Source organism: Perna viridis, chromosome 5 (assembly GCF_037379345.1).
Source record: "Perna viridis isolate PV_CMFRI_1.1 ecotype Kerala chromosome 5, ASM3737934v1, whole genome shotgun sequence".
Lineage (NCBI taxonomy): Eukaryota > Metazoa > Mollusca > Bivalvia > Mytilida > Mytilidae > Perna > Perna viridis.
Window position 1 is genome coordinate 9,305,747 of NC_142449.1, and position 16,434 is coordinate 9,322,180.

Consider the following 16,434-nt stretch of genomic DNA (forward strand, 5'->3'; position numbering starts at 1 on the left):
GTCATACAGGGTTTGACTGATAATAAAATTAATAAAAGAAAAAAAAAGAAAAAAAATGTAAAAAACCTGAAAATTACCTCCAACCACATTCAGTAATGTTCCTGAGCTTGATCCAGTACCAACACTGTTAGTAGCACTACAGATATATGTTCCCTTGTCATTAAGGTTTGCTGAACTAATAGTCAGTGAGGGGTTGCCAACCTTTGACCCTGAATATTTAGCTGTATTTGTCAGGTCAACATTTTTAGTAGTACTTCCAACAGTCTTTGTCCAGCTAACCGTGGTGTACATTGGGTTAGAAGTGACAGTGCATACTAGAGTTATCGATTGGCCATAGTCTACACTGTAGGTAGGTGATCCTATAGTGACAGTTGGTTTGGCTGAAATCATTAATAAAATTCATAAACCAAAAATGTAACATGAACATAGAGAAACATTACCATATAAGGTAATTGATTCTACTTTCACCATTAGGCAGCAACCATTTGATTTTCTAATGGGGGTGGATTTTATTCTAAGACAAATTTTTTTTTTGGTCTATTGAAAAAAAAGCAACTATCTATTTCCTTTTTTGTGACAAGTCAAAAACAATTTTTCTTCTTCAAATATATGATTAAAGTTAGAAAAAGCTGAGAGTGAAACAACCAATTTCATTTTCATATTGCTGAAGACAAATTATTTATTTCTCAAACAAACTTTAAAAAAATAAAAATCCCTAAGAAAATCAAATGATTGCTATTTTATGGACATGAATTCAAAATAAAAGTCAACAATACAATTCATAATACTTGGCTAGGTAAAACTTTCAAGATAAAACTCACGAATTAACAGTTTTTTTAAATCAAAGATAAAATATAAGCAGCATACAAAACATTGGATGATGCGATACTATAAAAGATGCAATAATCTAATAACAGTAAACAGCATAATTGTGTAATTCAAAATTGAAGATTTCAGTACATAATCTATTTACTTTCATTAAATAGGATTTTATACTGTCATTGATCAAGTAAGTAAAAATTCTTATTTATCTTTATTAAATATAATTGAACAATATTAAGGGAAAATATGCTATATTAAGAAGGAGTAGAGGGATATATGAGAAAACACAAGTACTAGCTAAATTGTAAAAAATACAGGTGAGACAAAAGAACATGCTATACAGATACATTCAATAGTAAAGTTAGAAATTAAAACAAATAAGCAATTTATTTCGTGAACATTAGAAATATTTGAAGGCATGCAATTCAGTAAAGGATGAACAATGAAAAAACATGCAAAAAGAAAAAAAAACTTGAAAATGAGTAAAATTAGAATTTAACACATTATATAATTATTAAAAAAAAGAGGTGCACATTTTTTTATCCACATGCAGTTAATTCAGAGGCAGAAAAAACGGTTCCGGTCATTAGAAAAGATTTTGGAAAGTGTATCACCCCAAGTGTCAAATTATAGGACACACAAGAAACATGCAACACACAGAAATAGAACTTAATCTTACCAGTTGTATTTCCTTGCCATTATATCCACATGCCATAATTCTTAACTTCTACTGAAAACTTGACTAAAATGTATCTCAAAACACATGCTACAAATGTTTTATTATTACATATACACATACAAAGACTAACTATAGAACTATGATACAAAAGTTCACAATGTGCGAGACAAACATAAATGGTGCATTCTGAGTTAATATTGTCATCAACAGTTATAATGATATTCATGTTTATAAAGCAGGACTAAATAGGTAGGGATATAGCAACCTTGCAACCTACAGACTTGCATGCAAATAGTTTAAACACACATGGATCTCCATTAAATCTGAAAGCCAAAGAATAATCAGAAGCATTTCTTGTGGACCTGGGCTTCAAAACTAAAATACAATGGAAATAAGGAGTGAATATATGCTTCAATAAAGAAAGAGAAGTTTTCTTTATTGAAACATGGAATGTTTTTAGAAAATAACATTTAGAAAATATGGTAAGCCTATAAAAAGTAAAATGTTCCACACTTGAACTTTATCTGTGATTAGTCATCTATAGAAGATATACATATCTAATTAATTTCCAAAGTTTTATTGAGGCACATCATTCCATTATCAAGTATGGAACAATTCTATTAGGATAATTTCCTGGTTAAATCACTACCAATTTATCGAGTACATGTAGTAAATACTCTACAACAGCAGAGAATCACTTGCAAATCACTGTCATCTGTTTTTTTTTATCAAATGTTTTGAAATTTCCATATATTGAACAAAAGGCTACCAGTATTTCCTGGAGATTTAAAAATCAAATTTCATTGAAGACTGTAAGGGAATCAATAGATTGATTGTGTAAATGATTCTCCACTAATTCTATATGTACCTATCAAAATTTATAAAAAATGTAAAATTAATATCATTTAAAACAATTCATTGACAATCTATGAAACTCTACCAGCTTGCTATATCTTTACATGTATCATCTAAAGACACTGTATCAATGCAGTTTAGATATTTATAACTTAAACTTATATGCTGTAATACTGATAATAGAATCTTCTCTTTAAACTTACTGCCAGTAACATCAAGAGTTGTTTCAATACTTTCTGCTCTTCCTGCTGCATTTACACCAACACATCTATAAACTCCTTCATCTTCAAATTTAGAGCTGCTGATTGCCAATGTTGGATTGTTGAGGTTACCACCACTGTATCTGTTATTGCTTGTTGGATCAACTCTGATGAAATTATTGTTTATTCCACGTTTCTCCCAGTAGACCTCAGTAGCGGAAGGTAAGCCAGTGACACTACACTGCAGACTGACGGTGTTATCAATTAGGACAGTATATGTGGATTTTGGAACAGTAACAGTCAACAGACCTACATAAGGGCAAAAGTCAGTTATTCAGATGATGTATTGACAAAACTATCAGATCTTATAAAAAATCCAGCAGAAAGGAATATTCAGAGGGAACAAAATATATCTGAGAATAATTCTTCAGCTCTTAGATATATCTCTTTAACAAAAGAAAAAAACCAATAAAATGTTTTAATTATTTTTTGTAACAAATGTGAAATATTCAGCAAAAGAAAAGGTCAGTAAAGTAACTAAAAATATCTATGCAAAAAAGACTGAATAATCCACCTTATGGCCATAAAAGAAAAAAAAAACATGTCTTTTGAATAAAAGTGGTATAGTGGCTAACACAGATGACACCCATTCATAAAAAAATATTACCCCACTGATTAAAACGGCATTTTTTTTGTAATTTGTAAATTGTAAACATTAGTCAAAACATTATATATATTTGTGAATTTCCCTAACATGTCTTTCTGATGGTACATTTATGTTTTAGTTCTAGTCAATTCTATTAGTAATCAATCAAAGTAAATTAGCAGGATATACTTCAGTCACTCATTCATTTAATGTTAAAATAGCAACTTCATTCACTTATAGCAGTCAAGTATAAAACAACAAAACATATACATGTACCACTGTTTAACACTTTCTAGTCAAATACTCTTTATGAGTATTAAATCAGCAAATATAATGCCTCAAAGAATTTTGTAAATATTCTTTTCTGCTTCACTAAATGGAAGAAAAAAATCCTTGTTGAATTTTACAAGTAATACTCTGAGAATACGCATGAAATGAATACTCAACTTCAATGAAGCACCCTTTAAATTTGATTATCTCCCCTTGAAGGACTCCACCAAATATTATCTCCCTTTTATGCACATTAGCATATATGAAGTCTTCTCTCAGGCATACAATAATAATTATCTTCCTTCATGCACATCTATAAACATGTATGAAGCCTATCATTGAAATTCATCATCTGTTTATATGGACCTACTGATGGACGAACAGACAGACAGGATGATTCCCGTATGATCACCAAACAGCAGGTGTAGAGATTTTTGTAACAGTATGTAATGCAATATCCCTTAATATATTTTTTTAAAGATATGGCAACAAATTGACTGCATTACCATACACTTTTACACCTTGTAACAGTAAAATCTACCAGGTAATCTATAGTAATCTGTAAGTCCAATCTGTACAGCTTTTAAGAATATATCAGATAATCACTCAGCATCACATTATACATTAAGTGCTTCATGTGATTGTTAACTACAAGTCAAAATACTCAACAACCAGCATCCAGAACATCAGTGCAAAACATGAAATAGTCAATCTAAATCACATATGCTACAAAAACTAAAATGTTTTGCACAACATTCATCCAAACAATTACATTCCACCAATTTGTGCCACAAGTTATAATGAATAAAAGTATGCAAGTTAAAACCAGATTCCATTGGTTTATACAAAGAAATATTCAATTTACAATGGATATGTGTTTTATTAAAAATGAACCCAAACAATGACCATGAAATGAGCAAGTCACACAATGGACTTACTAGCAACCACAGACAACTGATATGCTGTTGGACTTTGTCCATTGCCAAGGACATTAGAGGCAATACAAATATAGCTGCCAGAGTCAGTGTACTCAGCATTGTAAATTGTCAAACCAGGAGAGTTGACTGTGGAACCACCATATTTGCCTCCACTGTTTTCCACAATAATTTGTGTAGTGACCCCATTGCTAGTTTTTTGCCAGATCACCCTCAGTATTGGATAGTAAGGTGATGAAATTAGACAGTTTATTGTTACTGAACTGGTACCATATAATACTGTATCAAAACTTCTACTGAGGGTAACAACTGGTATATCTAGGAAATAAAAGTCAACAATTTTGAGCCTTTTCCAAATCCTCCTCCTAAATTCTTAAAATGTTCTCCAAGAATCACTTAAGTAAGTTTGAAATGTTCAACACCAATGGATCATATTACCCAATGTTATTAGGTGCTTTTCATAAAGTCTGCTTACATAAAAGGACTCAAATTATTCATTGGATTTTTTAGTAAAACACAATCAATCCCAAAGAACTGACAAGAAATTTAATTTCATAATTAACAACTGATGTTAACAAGCCAAGTTGTTTCACTAGGTTATGTTTTTAAATTTACCCTTAGTGAAAAGTATGTGTATGTTAGTGTTTAACAAGCAACACCTCATTCACCACATAACCTACCGCCAGAGATACCAAGTACTAAGGCATCACTCTGACCGATTCCTACGACATTTTCAGCAAAACATTGATAACTGCCCTCATCAGTAAACGCAGCATTATGTACAGTCAAAGAAGGATCACTGACAGTGGACCCAGTGTATTTTCCCTGACTGGTTGAAACATCAATTTGAGTTGTTTGAGAATTTCGTGTAAACTGCCAAAATACTCGTGTAACTGCTGGCAGCTGGGAGGATATTGTACATATGAAAGTCACTGTTTCACCAAAAACCACACTTTCTGTAGTCTTGCTGAGTGTCACAGTAGGTATACCTGTTTTAGGAACAGGAACAATAACATTTCCAACATTATATCAATAAATACTTTAAATCACAGATAACTTAATTTTTTTAAAACAAAAATATGCCATAAAACTAAATAATATGGCCTATTCATGAATAGGAAAGTAACAACTAAATTAGAACTTATCAGAAAAAATATACACAATAACAAAACATCCTACCTCCTTGAATGAGTAGTTGAGCATCAGAACTTTGTCCAGTTCCCACTTGATTTGTTGCAGTACATCTGTAGAATCCACCATCAGCATTGTTTACATTACGTATAGTCAAAGCAGGAGTAGCAACAGTGCCACCACTGTATGAGGCAGGATCACCAATGTTGATAGTAGAAACCTGCTGATTATTGACTTTGTACCATGTAACTGCTGTTACACCTGGGTTAGCACCAGTGATTTGACATGGAATTGTGATGTCATTACCATAGACAGCAGTGAATGAACTTGAGGGTATTGTAACTTGTGGTCTGCCTAAAACACAATACACAGAAATAGTAATGATACTTTATCTTGAAATAAGCAAAATATTAGAGCTTCAATTATTTTAGTTCATTCAAAAACAGGTAATCTCAAGGTTCTGATTTTCCATCGTGCACATGAACTGTTAAACTTTAAGAATGATTTTAATATTTATAGGTTTTGACTTTTTTCCTGTAAATCTGTGGAACAGCATCAATTTTTGCTGTTAATTGATTCAGTTTTTTTATTTCACTCTACAGGAGTTTATCTTAAAAGCTGAACTTGTTCTTTGATAATACAATTTCAATTTAAAAACATGCAGAGCTCTATAAATGATGTACTTACTTCCTTGGACATCAACCCTGGCTAGAGCACTGTTCCCTGTTCCCACAGCATTAGTGGCATAACACTGGTAATTAGCATCATCAGTAAATACAACATTGTTGATGGTCAAATCAGGATTAGTGACAGAATTAGCAACAGAATATTTCCCATTACTGTTTGGAGCATCAATATTGGTTGTAGAGGAGGAATCGACTGTAATTTTTCTCCATCCAACTGTATCAGCAGATGGAGAGGCAGTAACTGTACAAGAAATAGTAACAGAACTTGCTCCATATTGAGGGAACTGTTGCAGTGGATTCACAGAAATAGCTGGCAATTCTGAAAAAGACAAACTTGTCCATTGAATTATCTTTATAATAATTTTAAGTAATTCTTGGTTATAATTATTGAAAGTATTATTTGTTTTTAATACCTACTTAGTCAAGCTATCCTTATATTTTGTTTTAATTATAATCATCAGAACATCAAATACAACTAATTTTCTATCAATTTCTTCCAATAAGCATTGTGGTTTTGAAATACATATATATATATATATATATCACTTTTCATGTCAAGGGTTGAATAGCCAAATTTATCAGCTTAATTATCAATCTTTGTCAAATTATTACAAAGTTAACACATACGTCCAGTAACAATCAGCCTAGCACTAGCACTTTGTCTGGTGCCGGCAGCATTAGTGGCCTCACATCTATAAAATGCATCATCACTCTGGGCAATATTTTTTATGGTAAGCTGTGGGTTGGTGGCACTCTCCAATACTGAGTATTTCTGGCTATTGGTTCCTTTTTGAATTGTTTCAGCATTGTTTTGTCCTGGATTTTTTATCCATCTCCAGGTGGTTGCCTGTGGGCTTCCAGTGATTTGACATTGGAAGACAAAAGTTGCTGCTCCAAGTACAGCCTGACCCTCTGCTGGGTTGACTTGTAAGTTCAAGTTCTCTGTAAAGGATGGGGACTTTAATTAAAATACAAACAATTTCATAAATAAAAAAAATATAACAAAATTCTGAACAAAGTTAGAAAGTTAGCTCAAAGTTTCATTTCTTTAGGTAAAAAGCTAGTATAATGTTACACAAAAATTAATACAATATAAATATGGCATTTCTTCTTTTAAAAAATACAAGTATTAAGGATGCAATGAATCTACCTTTTGCAGTAGCTTACAGTAAATTCAAAGTAGTTAAAAGCATCAATTTTATGTAAAAAATACATCAATAATCAACAAGCATTTTATACACATTTCTTGTGCAACTGGCAAGCCATGAAAAACAAGGGGAGTAAATTAGGGGTAAGGGGAGACAAATCAATTTGGCAGATGCTGTATCAACTGCCATCATAAATGTTTCAGGAAATCAATTGTCTGTAATTATCATTAGTTAGTTAAGGACATTACAAGTGTTAATTGAAGATTATAATGGCTTATTCTGTCTGCATAAAAATTGTACAATATGTATATCACATCTAATTCATGTACATTTTTTTTGTGTTTTTTTTTCAACAGAAACAAATTCAATAAAATTCAATTTTGTAAAATTGGTCCAACTTTTATACAGACTTTATCTAACTAAATATTGTGTATTCTATCTACAGGAGTATACCAATATATTAGGTACAATTCCATTTAAAACTGAAAATAAACATTTGTTACATATTATTCATGATCATTTTCAGAACTGAAAGGCAATAAATAATAACAATAACAAGCATTATCTACTCCATCAGTGACTTTATCATACCAACTTGTTCTCTGTTGTTTTAAGGGAAAAATGAAAGCCACTATATATCCCAAGAAGCCACACTCAGAATATACAGTCACATCTATGAATGATATATACAACTGAAGACATATAAAAGAATAGTCATGCAGGCCAGCCCTTCATCCTTAGCTTCAGTAATGTGCACCAATCTCAACACTTTTAAAGAGTGTTCTTAGTTGACAGTTTGAACTCTGAACATTTTATGAAGCATTAAAAAAATGACAACACCAGTTACATGCTCAAGAGTATGATATATTGTATATACACTATTTCGTAATGTTTTCACAAATAATTCAGACTTATAGTTGAAGGCAACAATAATAAACAAACCAAGCATGCATATACAAACATTTCTTGGAAATGAAATCCTAAAAAGAAATAAATAACAATTTTTTAAAGTATTACAGAGCTCATAATTTTTTTATTTTTTTAATAGTTTTTTTTTTTTTGTTTTTAAATTTTAAGTTAGCATGAAAGTTTTTCACAGCTGGTGGTTGTAAAGGTCAAGAAATTTCTTAAGATCACATTCAGTCCACACCTATTCATCAGTTTTCTTTCTCATAAAGCATAATATAAATATCACTTACAGATGGAAAAAAATATTCTAATAAAAAGTTTTACTGACCATAAATTTTGATACAAATGTATAAACATTTAATAACTCTTATAAATTTTGTTGATTCAAATGGTGATATAGGTGCCTTATTTCAACTTATGTACTTAGAATGAAAAAGATACTTCTTATTTTTTTTTTTAAATTGATAAGTCTAAACAAGGGTCTAAAATTCAATCCTTATATACCAGTCTTCATGGTAAACTTTCCAAAGGTAAAATCCTTATCCTGGAAAATTCCTACAAAGATATTACTGGCCTGTATATAGAATTGTTACAAGTTCATTGACATTTTTACCAGCCTTGGATTTCAGGCAACTGGTTGTTTAGTGAAGACTGACATAATTAGGTCATGGAAAATACCTAAACCTGTGTGTTTTTTAAAGTGACAACCATGGACAATCAAAATATTTGCTTATACATTCAAAAGCTTATGGCAATTCGAAATGAAACTAAAGCTTCAAATGAACAAAAAACATTCCAATTTTAAAATGTAGTATTTTATACCATATATGACTAACCAGGGGAAAGCAAAGACATCTGTTTGTCTTCGTTTTTACATAAAAAGGGTAATAAGAGCCCATAGCTTAGTAAATATTGATTTTTTTCAAATATTAAGCTACCATTTCATCAAACTTAATTTATATCAATACAAAATAATTCTTTGTTTTCATCAAACTAATAAAGCAGTGAATGGTACATTTTTGAAATACATATATACATATATATAGATGTGGATCTACTTCTACTTTTATAGTCTGCTTGTATAGCAAGGAAACAGGGCATGTGAGCTACATTGGATTGTGGCAGGGATAACAGACATCCAGACATTACATACCAATATAGCTCAGTGTTGATGTGGTGCTGCTCTTACTTCCTACAGCATTAGTTGCTGTACATACGTATACCCCAGCATCACCCTGCTGGAAGTCAATGACAGTTAGAGAAGGATTGCCAGGGGTTGCTCCTGAGTATTTAGTAGGATTTCCACTGATGTCAATGGTGGCTCCATCTTTTGTCCAGGAAATGGTTTGTACAATAGGGTTCCCTGTTACTTGGCAGTTAATTGTTTGTGTGTTACCTCGAATAACATTGGCAGTTTCTGGGGAAATACTGACTGTCAACAAGTCTAAAACAAAGAGTTATACTGAATCAAGCCATTTGTAGCATGTGTACTACAACTATCTGATAGATAATCAGAACATACACTGTTAATTCAGAAATATTTATTACTTCATTTTTGTAATTTTAAAGCTAAACATTATTCAAACCCTACAAAACCATACAAATTATTAACAAAAAGTTAGAATACTAGATAATGAAAACGCGTTAGTCTCTTTTTTATTATTATGGATGTGATTAGTCATTTCAATTACACTCCTTTACACATACAAATTACATCTAAGAACTTACCACCAGAAACAATTAGTCTAGCTCTAGAACTGATTTGTTCACCAACAACATTAGTAGCATGACAATAATAGTCCTTCTCATCAGCTTCTACAATGTTAAAAATGGTCAACTTAGGACGTGTACGAGAGCTAGCTATAGAGTATTTGGATCCAGCAACAATGTTGACAGCAGTGTCAACAGCACCGTCTATTGGTCTACTTGACCAGCTCCAGGACGTAGCTTCTGGGCTTCCAGAGATGATACAGTCGATCTCATATGAAGCTGTTCCATAAACCCTTGTTGAATCAGCTGGAGACACAGTAATGGATAAAGGCTCTACAAGTAAATAATAGGCAAGATTAGAATAAAGCATATCAAAAGCCTTTCATCAAAGATTTCAATGAAATTCTTAAAATCTTAGTCTAAACATAAATTTCAGCTGAAATATGTGAGATTATTAAGGAATAAATGAAGATTGATAATAGCCTTTATAGATGAAGAAAAAAACTGTATGAATTAAAAAGATAAAAAAAGCTGACTTAAAATCACAGTCTGTACAAAAACTAAAAAAAAATGGCCAATTACATGTAACTCTATAAAAAGCTTCTTCCTGTTATTACAACTTAAAAGATATTTCTAAATCAAATTTTTACAGACTAATATTTTAGCAATAGCCTTTTAGTTTTAAATTATTTGAAAAAAACTTACGAACAAATGTAAGAACAGAGGGTGTGCTTGACCTCTGTCCAACTGCATTTGTTGCTGAACAAACATACGATCCACTATCAGTTGACTGGAAGTTGGTGATGGTCAAATGAGGAGTGTTTAAATTTCCACCTGTATATTTCCCATTGCTGTTAGTAACATCAACAGTCTGAGGGGCACCACCTGTGCTTGGTGTAAATCTCCATGAGACAATGGTGGCAGCAGGCTCCCCAGTTATAGTACATGTAATCTGCTGTGTTGTTCCTATTTGAACGTTGGCTGATTGTGGCGAAATTTGGATTGTAAGAAGACCTTAAAGACAAATACTTTCTCCATTAGAAGCATAGTGTAATAGGGTCAGTTTATGAAACAATTATATTTATTTTAGAGATACCGGGGTAATTATGTTGACTTCACAACTTTTTTCTTTTCTCACTAATCTATTATTTATTCATTTCAGTTCTTACTGATTGGCTATCTCTGTCACATCGTCTGTTCACTTGCTTTTTATTGGTTCTTGATTTTCTATTCTATATTTTCCATTTCAGTTTGATATTGAGTTGATGTTTAGGAGGAGACTCTTTTATTGTCTCACTTAGTTATTTGAAAAAAAAAAACAACATACAGTTGATTTCATTTATAACTGGAATGCTAATTCATACTTACTGAGGTTAGTTACTAATATTTCTGCTCCTTTATTCATTTCACATCTTATTGATTTATGTGTTCATTTAAATGTCAATTATCATATGTCATAAGTGGTTATTTTACAGATTCATTTGTACATGTGAAGGTTTTCTTGTCGACAATCTGTACCCTTGTACCACAAATAGGGTAAACTTTGTATTTTTGTGTTGTCTATCATTGTTTTTCAAACATTTATATTTTGATGTCACATTATCTATGACGTCGTCAAGACTAATGCCTTTGTTGCATATGTCATAGATTTCTATATAAAGAAGTCTTATAAATTTACATTTTTGATAATATTAATTACATTGTATTAGTGGAAAATATATAAGATCCACATAAACTTCAATTTTTATTAAACATGACTGTAAAGATAAAGAGTTTATTCTGTTTTATTTGTGATATTTATGAATGGTTAAATGTATATTTCAGGGATGTCATCTTGATTAATAAAATTGGAATATACAAACTCTTAATTCTTTTGAAGTGCCACTTATTCACTTCCACAACAGTAGAACTGTGGTGTACAATATATTCACAATGTTTTACAAGGTGTAACTATGTTTTATCAAATATAATTCAAATATTTTTTTTTCAATAATTGTCAAGATGTCTAGACTTTATACATATATTGAATTTTTTGTTATATAAAATTTAAAATACTGACCTCCATTGACAACAAGTCTAGCTCTTGTACTCAATTGTGTTCCTGCAATGTTGGTGGCTCGGCAGAAATAATCTTGTTCATCTTCCTCTACAATGTTGTTTATAGTAAGATGTGGAGCAGAGAAGGAGCTTACGATGGAATATTTGGTTCCATGTGAAATTTGCGAAAGGTCTGCATTGCTATTAATTGGACGACGGTACCAACTATAACCTGTAGCAGCAGGTACACCAGTAATTGTACACTGTATGGTGTATGATGAATCTCCATATACAGCTGTGCCATCAGCAGGACTAACTGTTATTGTTAATTGTTCTGCAATGAAAGTTAACAAGATTTTACAATCTAGTTTCCTACAACATTGGTACAAAACAAGATTAAGATAAACAGAACATTGCAAAAGTTCCAAAATGTTTATGGTTTACAGCTGTATTCTAGCAGTACTTTAAAGCAACAGTACAGTATGTTATTGAATTTGTGTTGTACTCAACCTTTAATTTATAAAAGATTCACCACTACAGAGCTAAACAAAGGTTATATAATGTACAAAGTTCATGGTTTCTTCTTGGCCATGCAAAAGACAACATTTTTTTCAAATGGTATATACTACTATCTTTTTGATACATAACATTTTACAATATGGAAACTTACCCATAAATGTCAATGTTGATGTAGAACTTCTTGCAGTTCCAACAGGATTTACAGCGGCACATACATATGTTCCCGCATCAGATGCTTGAAAACTGTTTATTGTCAATGATGGCGTTGTTGTTGTCCCACCAGTATACTTTGCAGGGGTTAAAGAGAGTGTTTGCTCTTGGTTACCCCCAGTTGGAGTAAAATACCAGATAATATTAGTGGCTGATGGAATGCCTGACACTGTACACTGTATTTGTTGTGATTGTCCTTTCAAAACATTGGCACTTGGTGGACTTATTGAAACAGTCAACAAACCTGTAGAAAAACAATAACTTGATTAAATTGAATATTTTCTAAAAAAAAATACTATGGTTAGGTAAACATCATATGGAGTTTTGTGAATATTTAATCATGCTTCTTATGAATCTTACAGTTTCTGCATAACTTTCACCATGTGGTAACATTCATACCCTATACAATCTCCTATCATCCAACACCAAGACAAATTTAATCATACATACCACCATTAACAATAAGTCTTGCCCGAGTCGTACTGGTAGCACTCCCAGCAACATTGGTGGCATGACAGTAGTAGTCCCTTTCATCATCTTCAACAATGTTTTTTATTGTCAAATGTGGACCAGTAGCAGAGTTTGCAATAGAGTATTTAGTCCCTTCAGTTATAGTTGTAGCTGTGCTTGTCCCACCATTTAATGGTCTCCTGGTCCAAGACCAAGTAGTGGCTTCTGGTGTACCGGTAATGGTACACTGTATTGTATAGGAGGCATCTCCATAAATGGCTGTACCATCAGAAGGAGAGGTAGAAACCGAAAGATTCTCTGGAAAACAAGACTTGTCACATATCAACAGTTCTACCAGCTATAGAGTAGAACAGAAACTAGCTTGTGGTGAAAGGGTTTAGATTTAATGATGTTTTTAATACAATTTGAAAAAAAAAAGAATCACTATTTATGATTTCCATAAAGTCAAGGGGCAGGGCAGGAACTTATTTATATTTGGTTTTAGTAAGATTGGTGGGAAAAAGTAAAGTATAATTTTTGTTCATGCAAGTAGATCTTGCAGTTGCAAATTAAGAGATAAAAAACTATCAAAGGCTTGTAATGCATAAATGATTTTCCAATGCCTTGATGAACAATCTAAATCTTGTCCTTTATGTAAAGTAAGAATGGACAAGACTAGTATACAGGATTGACAGCACAACATTCAAAGACAGACAGAAAATAAGAGCAACATACTCACCTTTGAAGCAAATTCATTTGTTGCCTTCAAAACAAGAGCTATGTAAAGATTTTTACTATGGGGATCATTAAAGAACAAATTTATTTTGGATAAGGAGAACTTTTCCATTCCATGTTGAAAAAAAAACTTAATTTCAAGATGTCATTTGCCATACTTTCATCACAGAAAGTACAAGTAAAACCATATTGATTCCTAAATAAAAATACTATCATCAAAAATTCTTTTTGGTAACAGTCGGTAATTTCTCTCTTCCAGGATTATTATATCAATTTAATATGCATGAGAGAGATTACCTACCATGCTTCTACATTTCTACACTAGATTATTAAAAACTGCATGCAGATTAGTACAATGAAACAACAAGTTAACAGATCAAGTAATTAAGTACTCACACTATAAGGTTTGGCACCTGAAAATCTTAATGCCAACAGACAGTCCCAATTCTTCCTAATATTATTGTTTTAAGTTGATAAGACAAAATATCACATGTGCATTTCAATCAAAAATGAATTACCTGAATGCCTAAATCTATGGATATTAAAGGCAAGTTAAAAACTTGTATGAAATTGAACAATGTCGTATCCATCTAAACTATATATAAATGATTAATGAAATTAGTCTTGCAATAGCAAAATAATGACTAATTATACAAGCAGTTTCCTTTTTTTTCTGCAAATCCACCAGTGAAAAGAAAATTTCATTTTAATTATCAAGTGCCCAAGTAGCAAATTTATAGTGATGGTGTTATTTTTAACACATAAACATAATTAGTACATTTACTGGATAAGCCATAGTAAAACAGAACATCATGAAAATACACAAGCACCAATTTAACAAAACATTTTTATTTTTTTATGCAGTTGTCAAATAGAAATGAAATTATTCAACAAAATCAATTTTACAATATTTTTGAGCTTCCAATTAATTGATAAGAAATATAAATGGTACAAACTTATACTAAAGTTTCAGGAACATGTAACAAGGGCAATGACTGGACAAACATTCACCCACTGTCATTAGATAATAATTCACCATGACAATATAATTGGCACCATTGATACAGCATCTTAGTATAACCCCCTTCTCCTAATAATGAAATTCATCAACAGACACACAGGAGTTATAATTACCTTCAATCCTTTAAAGTCCCTGCAAATACAAAATAACAACTAGGAATACCTGAAGTTTAAACCAACCCACATACATACCAACATAGGTAAGAACTGAGCTTGGACTGGTTCCTGTTCCAGCTGCATTGACAGCCTCACATCTATAACTTCCTGCATCAGAGTTCTGAAAGTTGCTGATGGTTAGGTGTGGGGTTCCTACAGTACCACCAGAATACTTTCCATTGCTTGAAGTAATAGATAGTTGTTGTTCACTACTACCAGCTGCTGTAAAGAACCACCTGATTTGTTCTGCTGTTGGTGTACCAGATATGATGCACAGGATTTGTTGTGAATTTCCTCGAACTACATTAGCAGAAGCAGGGCTGATGTTTACAGTAAGAATTCCTGGTTAAAAAAAAGATTTTAGAACATCTGAAGACATGGGATATGTTTAACATAATATTTGAAAAGTTACAGCATAAGACCTCTTGTGAATAAATAAACTGAATGAATACCTGTTCAAACATCATTAGATTTAACACTGGTTTAATCTGGAAAATATATAAATGATACATCTTCGACCATGTAAATAAAAAAATGGGGCAAAGAAAATGAAAAATTGCCATATTTTGATAAACATGAAGATGTCTGACAGGCCTAAAATTAGATCTCATGATATAGGCCAGTGCCTGATGCTTGATACCAAATATCAAGAGGCTGTGATTATTAGTTGCTGAGGAAAGTGTTACAAAAATAATTTACCGGCCTCCCCACCTGAAAAATATTCAACATACTATAAACCCAGTTTTCGCTATGTGAAATTCTGCCAAAATGGCAAAGGAGGGCATTAAATATTTGCTGACTCTATGATAATGTATCATGCTTTACAAACCTCCAGTGACCAGAAGTGTAGCAGCTGTACTTTGTCTTGAACCGACAGCATTAGCTGCATGACAGAAGTACTGTCCAGCTTCATTTAAGGCTATTTCCCTGATTGTAAGGTGAGGATTACTAGGAGAATTATCAACCATGTATTGAAGATTATTTGTTCCTTGACTTATTGTAACAGCTGCTCCCCCACCACTTGGTTGGAATGTCCAATACCATGAAGAAGCTTGTGGAACAGCAGATACAAAACATTGGAATTGGAATGAATCATCTCCAACTGTAGCTGTGTATTGGGAAGGTTCCACATTGATGGAAGGAAGAGCTAAATTAGAGAAAAGAATCATAATAAATATAATAAAATACAAGTATCAAAACTTATGTAAATAATGTTATAGTCTACTACTTCAACCATGAACGCTATATAAAACATTACAATGTTTTAAGGTGAAATATAATTTAAGAAAGGTATCAATGTAACTTAACCATTGACA

At 32.0% G+C, this 16,434-nt stretch overlaps 1 protein-coding gene across 10 annotated transcripts in view; it reads right to left on the reverse strand.

Moving 5' to 3' along the window:
- The window catches only part of LOC148615887 (hemicentin-1-like), a 72,774-nt gene that overhangs the window by 32,806 nt on the left and 23,534 nt on the right, over positions 1 to 16,434 (reverse strand). For 6 of the 10 annotated variants that reach the window (XM_088582501.1, XM_088582497.1, XM_088582495.1 and 3 more), the window contains exons 12-25: positions 15,948 to 16,265; positions 15,155 to 15,460; positions 13,208 to 13,525; positions 12,699 to 13,001; positions 12,051 to 12,362; positions 10,697 to 11,005; positions 10,010 to 10,324; positions 9,435 to 9,725; positions 6,852 to 7,166; positions 6,226 to 6,543; positions 5,587 to 5,892; positions 5,088 to 5,396; positions 2,560 to 2,865; positions 78 to 380 (exon numbers count right to left, since the gene is read on the reverse strand). In XM_088582501.1, the coding sequence (XP_088438627.1) occupies positions 78 to 380; positions 2,560 to 2,865; positions 5,088 to 5,396; positions 5,587 to 5,892; positions 6,226 to 6,543; positions 6,852 to 7,166; positions 9,435 to 9,725; positions 10,010 to 10,324; positions 10,697 to 11,005; positions 12,051 to 12,362; positions 12,699 to 13,001; positions 13,208 to 13,525; positions 15,155 to 15,460; positions 15,948 to 16,265 (4,329 nt within the window). The remainder of the gene's footprint in view (positions 1 to 77; positions 381 to 2,559; positions 2,866 to 5,087; positions 5,397 to 5,586; positions 5,893 to 6,225; positions 6,544 to 6,851; positions 7,167 to 9,434; positions 9,726 to 10,009; positions 10,325 to 10,696; positions 11,006 to 12,050; positions 12,363 to 12,698; positions 13,002 to 13,207; positions 13,526 to 15,154; positions 15,461 to 15,947; positions 16,266 to 16,434) is intronic. The other 4 variants (XM_088582502.1, XM_088582504.1, XM_088582505.1 and 1 more) reach the window with 4 other exon arrangements.